The 9096-nt window shown below is 36.9% G+C and overlaps 1 protein-coding gene across 1 annotated transcript; it reads left to right on the forward strand.

The window, feature by feature from the left end:
* Positions 1–260: 260 nt before the first annotated feature.
* On the forward strand, positions 261–1736 carry TMEM200A (transmembrane protein 200A). The gene has a single exon (XM_054568929.1). The coding sequence runs from the start codon at positions 261–263 to the stop codon at positions 1734–1736; it is 1476 nt and encodes a 491-aa protein (XP_054424904.1).
* Positions 1737–9096: the final 7360 nt, after the last annotated feature.

Here is a 9096-nt window from a genome sequence, read left to right on the forward strand (position 1 = left end):
AGGTAAAATGTACCTCGAACTTGCATTTCATTAATAATAAAAACACTAATTCAGCCAAAAAAGGGAGTCTCCAGGGTTTTACATGAGTCGGTAAATAAAACTTCTGCCCAAACTATGTCAATTAAAAAGCTATTCTTCTGCCCCATTTCATTATATGGAACAATGACAATATATAAACAGTTGTTGAATTGATGAGCATACCCCAAAACATATTTAGATTATCATCTTTTTCCCTTCCTTCCAGAGTAAAAGACTGAGCTATGATAGCGACCGGTGGAGTGATAACCGGCCTGGCCGCCTTGAAAAGGCAAGACTCCGCCAGGTCACAGCATCCTGTTGACCTCAGCCCGTCGCCTGCTGCCCAAGAGAAGAAACCAGTCAGGCGTCGGCCTCAGGCTGATGTCGTGGTTGTTCGAGGCAAAATCCGGCTTTATTCCCCCTCTGGTTTTTTCCTCATTTTAGGAGTGCTTATTTCCATTGTAGGAATTGCAATGGCAGTTCTTGGATATTGGCCCCAAAAAGAACATTTTATCGATGCTGAGACATCATTGTCAACAAACGAAACTCAGGTCATTCGGAACCAAAGTGGTGTGGTGGTTCACTTCTTTGAGCAGCATTTACATTCTGATAAGATGAAGATGCTGGGCCCTTTCACAATGGGGATTGGCATTTTCATTTTCATTTGTGCTAATGCCATTCTTCATGAGAACCGTGACAAAGAAACCAAAATCATACACATGAGAGACATCTACTCCACAGTCATCGACATCCACACGCTAAGAATCAAGGAACAAAAGCACATGAATGGCATCTATACTGGTTTGATAGGAGAAACAGAAGTAAAACAGAATGGAAGCTCCTGTGCATCGAGATTGGCGGCAAATACCATCTCCTCTTTCTCGGGTTTTAGGAGCAGTTTTCGGATGGACAGCTCTGTAGAAGAGGATGAGCTGGTGCCAAATGAAAATAAGAGTTTGGGGCATCTTATGCCGCCTTTGCTCTCTGACAGCTCTGCCTCTGTCTTTGGCCTCTACCCACCTTCATCCAAGACAACTGATGATAAGACCAGCAGCTCTAAGAAATGTGAAACCAAGTCAATTGTGTCATCATCCATCAGTGCTTTTACATTGCCTGTGATCAAACTTAATAACTGTGTTATTGATGAGCCCAGTATAGATAACATCACTGAGGATGCTGAGAACCTCAAAAGTAGGTCAAGGAATTTGTCCATGGATTCCCTTGTGGTTCCTCTGCCCAACACCAGTGAGTGCTTCCAGCCCATCAGCATGGTGCTCCCGAGGAATAATTCCATTGGAGAGTCATTGTCTAGTCAGTACAAATCCTCTGTGGCCCTTGGACCTGGTGCTGGACAGCTCTTGTCTCCTGGGGCTGCTAGAAGACAGTTTGGGTCCAACACATCCTTGCACTTGCTGTCGTCACATTCAAAATCCTTAGACTTAGACCGAGGTCGCTCCACCCTAACTGTTCATGCAGAACAACGGAAACATCCAAGTTGGCCTCGGTTGGATCGAAGCAACAGCAAAGGATATGTGAAACTAGAGAACAAAGAGGACCCGATGGAGAGGTTGCTTGTGCCCCAAGCTGCAATCAAAAAAGACTTTACCAATAAGGAGAAGCTTCTTATGATTTCAAGATCTCACAATAATTTGAGTTTTGAACATGATGAGTTTTTGAGTAACAACCTAAAGCGGGGAACTTCTGAAACAAGGTTTTAAGTTAAAAAATACATCATTTTACAAGGCTATATATTTTAAAACTATTTTCAGCAGTGTGTCTTTGTTAAAGCATTGGTTATAAACATTTTTAATCAAATGGTTCATAGAATATTACACCTGGCTGCTGAATTCTATAACGGAGATAGTTATATGTTTGGATTACAAGATACTGTACTCTGTATTATCACATATGATTTTATTTTTTTCCATTCCTTTGAAAGCATGATGTCTTTTTATTAATATGAATACAAAATACTTCCACTTGAATTAAAGCTCATTTTCTTTACTTTTAAGTTCTCTTGTTGATAGTCATATTCATAGAATGAAGTGTCCAGTTTTGAAATGGTAGGGAACCAAAGTGTGGACTACAAGTACCAAATTCAGGCCCAAGCTACAACATTTACTTATAAATGAGTAGGAGTAGAAATCTTAGGTGTGCTTTTCTGAATAATTCTTTTTATGTTGAATTGGTTAAATTATTTAAAAGGAAAAACACCTAGCTTCTGTGCGAGCTAAATAATATGAATTGGTTTAATTCTGTGTGAGCTAATTGATATGAATTGGTTAAGTGGGTAGGTAGGTATTTTTCTTTAACATCAGCTCTATTTAGTAATATTTTATCAAGAAGCCATATATTCAAGAGTCAAGGCTGAGAATACAAGATATTCTTAGGGGTAAGAATCAAAATGTTATCAAGCTATAACTTTAGATATCCAGAATTGAATTTCTTTATGACTGACCTGAAAAGTGAATGGACCAATTAAGTTTTAGAAATGCTACCTTAAAATAATAATAAACATGAAGAAAATGTTGACTAATGAATGAAAATACATTATATGCTAGTTAATGCTAACTAGTCTCAGTTCCTTTTGCTAGTCACTTCTATTATCATCTAATATCCACTCATTCTCACATTCTTATTTTCCCCCAATATTTTTTAGATCTTGTCTTTTGGAAAATAATCAGCTAACCTTGACATTTCTTTTTATCTTCTCATATCACTAGCTTGGTGGTTTAAGAAAATTCAGTCCTTGATAAATTGCCTTGAAATTGGCCTTGTGCAGGAAAGCCTAATGATAATTCCAATGACTTTCTTATGATATAATACATTTTTGGGATTGTGGTTCTCGGTTATTGAAGATGGTAAATACTAAAATGGAATGTTTCCATCAAAGCTTTTTCGTGTTTTCCATTAAGGTAACATATGATTTTAAGAATTGTTTAATGGAATACTTAGGGAAATAACAGGTTTTTCTCAGTACCTAAACATTTCTGAACATCAGTATTCCATTTGTTGTGGAAGAAGAGAAGGAAGATATATTTCTGTTTGTAGGTTCCCACAATTTTGTCTTGTGTTGGCATCATGAACTTGAACCACAGTGTTACTTGTTAGAACATCAGGCCTGTGTATTGTAATAGAGTAGGCTCAATATTTTACCATCATGCATTTAATAAATTTCTGTACTTAATAGAAATTTGTGTTCTTCATACATTTTGCTATAATTTTTAAAATAAAATGTAAATTTCTGTTTAAAGTATTGTTTTTCAAATTTTCAGACACATTCTGCAGAAGGTTGTTAATACTTTAGTGCATGTATTGGGTGCTGTGGTTTTTTATTTTGCTTCTGTTAGATTAGAGAGTTAGGTCCATTTACTTAAGCTATTTTCATATTTTGTTCTCTTGTTGTAATGGTTCATTTTATGTGTCATCTTGACTGGTCTAAAGGATGCCCACATTTCCAGATGTGTCTGTGAGAGTGTTTGCAGAAGAGATTAGCACTGAGTCAGTGACTGAGTAAAGAAGATTGCATTCACCAATCCTGGTGGACATTATCCCATCTCCTGAGGGACTGAATAGAACAAAAAGACAGAGGGAGGGCAAATTTGTGTTTGAGCAGGGACATCCATCTTCTCTTCCCCTTGGACCGTGGTGTGTACACTCGGCTCCCCTGGTTCCCAGGCCTTCAGGTTTGAGCTGGAAGGAACTACATTACCTTCTTTCCTGGGCCTCTAGCTTTGCAGAAGGTAGATCGTGGGACTCCTTGGCCTCCACAATCACGTGAGCCAATCCTTTCTTATAATAATCTCCCTGTATATGTCCCTATCTGTCTTACTGGTTCAGTTTCTCTGAGGAACCCTAATACGATTAGGGTCATTTTCACTTAAAATTTCATCGACTCTCAGAAAAATAACCAGATATATAGTATCTGGCAAAAGTCAGTGATACAGACTTGAAAACAATGGCTCTCAACACCTCTGATGTGACAAATAACTAAAGTCATGTAATTTGCTTAGTTCACCCCTGAAAGAGCTCTAACAATGTGAAGAGGATTAAACAGCATGGGTCTTGGAGGATCCAAATAAAAGAATTGCAGCTTAAAGCAATGATTCTTATTCAGCCTCTCTCCATCAGAAAACCTGAGTTTTATGTTTACCAAACAAATCAGCTTTATCAAATGGTAAATAATTTTCTCATTTTAAGTTAATCAAAGACACATTCTGTAATTAAAGCTTCAGAGGAATATCGCTAACTGATGCTACTGTACTGGAATTTTAATTAGAATTTATTTGTGCATTTTGTGCATCTTCCTTAGGCTTTTTAAATATTGACAATTATTCAGAAACTCCATTTCTTATTGTGGGAAACCTCAGGGATCTGGATCACGGGCCAGCTGCTGCCAAGACAGAGTTTCTAAGATTGTGGCCTCTCTTGGGGGGTGTTGGTTTACTGGGGCTGCCATAGCAAAACACCACAGACTGGGGGCTTAAACAACAGAAATTTATTTTTTCTCAAGCCTGGAGGTTAGACGCCCAAGATCAAGGTGTTTGGTTTCCCCGAGGCCTTTCTCGTTGGCCCGCGGATGGCTGTCGTCTCTCTGTATCCTCCCGTGGCCTTCCCTTTGTGCATGAGTATGTCTGGCATCTCTTTCCTCCTTGTAAGGACACAAGTCATACTGGAGTAGGGCCCCATTCTATAGGCTTCTAACCACCTTAATCACTATTTTCAAAGGCCCCACCTATCTCCAAATGTAGTTACATTCTGAAGCACAGCAGGTTAAGACTTCAACAAAGGTGTTTGGGGGTTTATAATTCAGCCCCTAACACGAGGTGTGCTGTTGAGAAGCGGGACAGCCGAGTGAGTGTTCTTAGCACGCAGTAAGTGAGGAGTACGATGCGCCCCCAATGGCTTCACCCCTTTCCCTCCGTGCAGCCTTGAGTAAAGTGGTCAATCTCTCAATATTAATTGATTCAGCCCCAACCCCAAGTATATATCCCCTGTGGTAGGGTGAATAAAGGCCCTTAAAAATGCCCATGTCCTCAGTCCCCAGAACCTGTGAGTGCTGCCTCATAGGGCAAAATGGACTTGCAACTCAAAATTAATGATCTCAAGATGGGAGAGATTATCCTGGATTATTCAGGTGGGCCCAATAAAATCACAGGAGTCCTTATTATTAGAAAGCAGGGGAAGATTTGACTTCAGAGAAGATGATGCGACCAAAGCAGAGAAAGAATGAACCATGCTAAGATCCTGGCTGTGAAGACTGGGGGAGGACTCATGACACAAGAAATGCAAGGAACAAAGTCGATTTCAAGGAAGTGCATTCTGCCCTCAGAGCCTCTGTCGGAGCCAGCCACGCTGGCACCTTGATCTTAGCCCAGTGACACTGACTTCGGACTTCTGGCCTCCAGAAGTGTAAGAGAATAAATGTTTTACTTTAAGCCACTAAATTTGTGTAATTTGTTACAGTAGCCATAGAGAACTAATACCTTCCTCCCAACCAAAGGAGCTTTTTCAGAGCAGTGAGCCAGTTGTCAGCAGACTTGTAAGCAAGATGAATAGCAGCCACACCAGGTGTTGGCAAAGTGGCCCAAAGCAGGTTGTATGATTCGCTTTAGATTAACTTTAGCAGTGACAATCTTAATGTAAGCATAGTAATTTAAACAGGAGGGAGAGCTTCTTTGAAACAGTAAATATTGACTTTGATAAATAATAAAAATATAAAGCCCACAGTTAGTTTAGAGTAGCCAACAGTTGTAAAAGCTTTCAGGCTCAAGTGAATGTTTCTGTTGCATAATTTTAGAAAAGACAGTGATAAGTAAAAAGAAAAACATTTTTAGCACAACTTCCTATCAAAATGGATATTATACTAGCATTTAACATTTGCTAGATAAAGATGAGTTTTTACTTGTTTTAGCAATTCAAATTTAACCTATTGTAATCCTTACTGAAACATAGCATAAATGACTAAAAGAGGCAAAATATTGGGTTGACCGAAAAGTTCGTTTGTTTTTTTCCGTAAGATGGCTCTAGTAGTGCTTAGTTGTTCTTAATTTCATTTGAAACATTTTGTTAGATTGTATTGTGGCAGCTGTCATATCAGCATGTATTTAAAAAATGAAAATTGGTGAATTATTTTGTGTAGCCACTTTAATATTGAATATGGAAGAAAATAAGTAACATTTTTAGCATGTTATGCTTTATTATTTAAAGAAAGGCAAAAACACAATTTTAACACTTTCACTTTAAATTGACTTTAGCACTGACAATCTTAATGCAAGCACAGTAATTTATGATCAAAATCCACACTGAAGTAATTCCATCCGTTTCTCTCTAGACTCTGTTTCTCTCAGGATGGTAGCACAAGGGGAAAAAGTCCAACATCATTGAGGTGCCTTTTACTCATTGATGCCATCTTGAGGTAGTAATTTAAAATTGAGTCCTGCCCAAGAACAGGGCTCAGTGAAGGGAATGAATGAAGTCACGCGACCTTTATATGTCGGCAGGTCAATTTCTACTCTTGAAACACATCTTTGGTAAACTTATTAATGTTTATAGTTCTTTTGCTGACAGTGTGGGAGAAAATAAGTAATAAAGAGGATACAGGTAATTTCTACACAGGATTCTGTCATTCTCACAGGATCAAGTTGGTTTTCACTATACTATGTAATCTGAAATGTCATGCATTCTCTCCTTATTGTTTTTCTTTACCACTGGTTGGGTCAGTAGTTGTTGCATTACGAAATGATTGGTAAAATATCTCATTTTTGTCTTCTTTATTAACTCACCATTTAACACAGCGAGATTTCTAATTATTCTCTAATTCTTTCTCATCATCAAATAATATATAGATGTATCTCCAGGGACATGTGTACTCTACAAATTAAAGTTAGAGATTTTTGTTTGTAGTGCAATTGTTTATAATCTAGACAAGGCCACAGTATTTGTGATACAAAAGATTGGATACTTGCTAATAGAAACATAAAAATCTGGAATTTAGAAGCAACAAGGACATAAGAGTTGACACCCAGTGGAATACACAAGTTAGTGGCAGAATCAGCCCTTGAATCCAGAACTGTTGATTCTCGGTATCTATGTCAACTAAAACCAAACCAGGTTTTTTAAAAAGGGTTTAAAAATGTTCAAAATCTGATGAATAAATACAGCTTTATTTGGATTGGTAAGGAGGAAAATATCTAAAATTTGAGACAGAAAATGCAGTGTTGAAATTTTCATCACATCTTAGGAGTGTGGGGGGGTTACTGGGCAGGGTGGGGGGGGTGACCTTTACTAGGGACTGACATTAGAGATGGCTCAGAGTTTGAAATGGGAATTTTTAGTGTTTATTTTATACATTGGTTCCCTGTGTTTTGATATATATTAGCTATGTAACTGCCATGAAAATTATGCCATTATGTCCTCCTGAGCCATTACATTCTCTGTGAACATGATCTATGAAACTAAAATGAGTCATTTACATCCATATTCAATAAACCACATGTACTAGAAGGAAGGCAGGAAGACGAGGAGGAGGGAAGGAGGAAGTGTGGGTTTGGGGGAGAGAGGAGAGAACGACATGTTTCCCCTGCTTATTGAAAACCCATGCACAGCAAAGGCATTCTATTTGTACATTATTTTGGAATAAAACCAAGCTTACAATTTTTAATCCCTGAAGCAGTGGAAAAAGTATTCTTAGTTGATTTTAAGATACATTAACAGTGTTTATTATTCAGTTTATTTGAGTCAGTCGCCCTAAGGGTTAGTGAATTAATTATTAATTTGAGGTTGTCAACTAATGAGTCATCAATAACTCAAAGCTTTTCAGAGGTTGTTATTTAAAAAAAAGTCAAGTCACTTTTTTTGCACTCAGACATTTTCTGTGTTCCTTTGATATATATTTTTCCCTGAAGCTTTTCAAAATTCCAAGTGTGTTATCTTCTGTTACCATTTACAATGTTCATAACCTGAGAAAAATTAAGTTTAGGAAATGTCTTTCAAAGTCTTTTGCATTTTATGAGTTTGTTATTATATTTTTTATTACTGTTTCAGAGCCTTAAGAGGATCAAATAAAATATATGTGAGTAAAAAATATGAGGAACATTTAGAACTTGGATCATATTCAATATGGGCTATAATTAATTATCCCTTACAGTGTAGCATGCTGATTATCATTTAATAGACAAGAAAAAATTTTTTACGAATAATCTAAGTGAAATATATTCTCTTTGACATGTGACTATTGCATTGTATTTAATACTGGCTAGCAAGATGTTTAGCACCTTCCAAAATAAATTTAATATAAGCCCTTCTATTTTTTTTACTGTGGAGTTCTGGCAATGACAGACACTAAGAAATTCTGATACAAAATTATTTTATGTTTATAAAATTACACAAAAGGAGTCTAGTCCTAGAAGTATAGCCTGCTCTCAAATATTTAAATATTTAATATTTAATGTGTAGATCATTCAGTCTTCTCTTTCAACTTCTTTTATTTATTTATATATCTCATTATTTACTTTTGTTCACATGATTTTGTGGTTATGTTCTCTGCTTGAAGATGAAAGGAGAGGTAAAATTCAGTATTGACCATTTTGCAATGTAATGACAATATTACTATGGGCTCATAATGGAAGAAGAGGGAGAGTAACTGTGATGTGGGTTATTTCTAAGCACATACTTTATGTGAGTTATCTTTATTCTCTCATTCCTGTTGCCATAGTCAACCAAGAGTTGACTCTTGGTCAAAATGAATGCTATTGTCGGTTCAGGTATGTCAACGAATTACCTACATATTTGGAAAGTCCAGGAAATTATGAAATTGATTTTAACATATACTTTGTGGACTCGCTTCTCAATATTTCTTTTTCTCAACTTCAGACTTTATTCATCAAGATGGCTCAGAGTATTTCATTGCTGGTACACATTGGGCTCCTGATGCATATTTATACAATTAATTTACTTTTTAATTCATGGTGAAAATATAGCCCATATTTTATTGCTCTACAATAACAAAGGGAGAACATATGTGGCTGTTTATAAACCTTTAGTTTTTATTGGACTTTAAGGCACAGACTGGTTTAT

This window comes from Pteronotus mesoamericanus, unplaced genomic scaffold, assembly GCF_021234165.1.
Source record: "Pteronotus mesoamericanus isolate MK-2021 breed Mesoamerican mustached bat unplaced genomic scaffold, CSHL_Meso_final contig_20, whole genome shotgun sequence".
NCBI classification, from domain to species: Eukaryota; Metazoa; Chordata; class Mammalia; order Chiroptera; family Mormoopidae; genus Pteronotus; species Pteronotus mesoamericanus.

What these genes read in the sequence shown, in the direction of transcription:
- TMEM200A (XM_054568929.1), top strand. Translation starts at nt 261, where the DNA reads ATGATAGCGACCGGTGGAGTGATAACCGGCCTGGCCGCCTTGAAAAGG.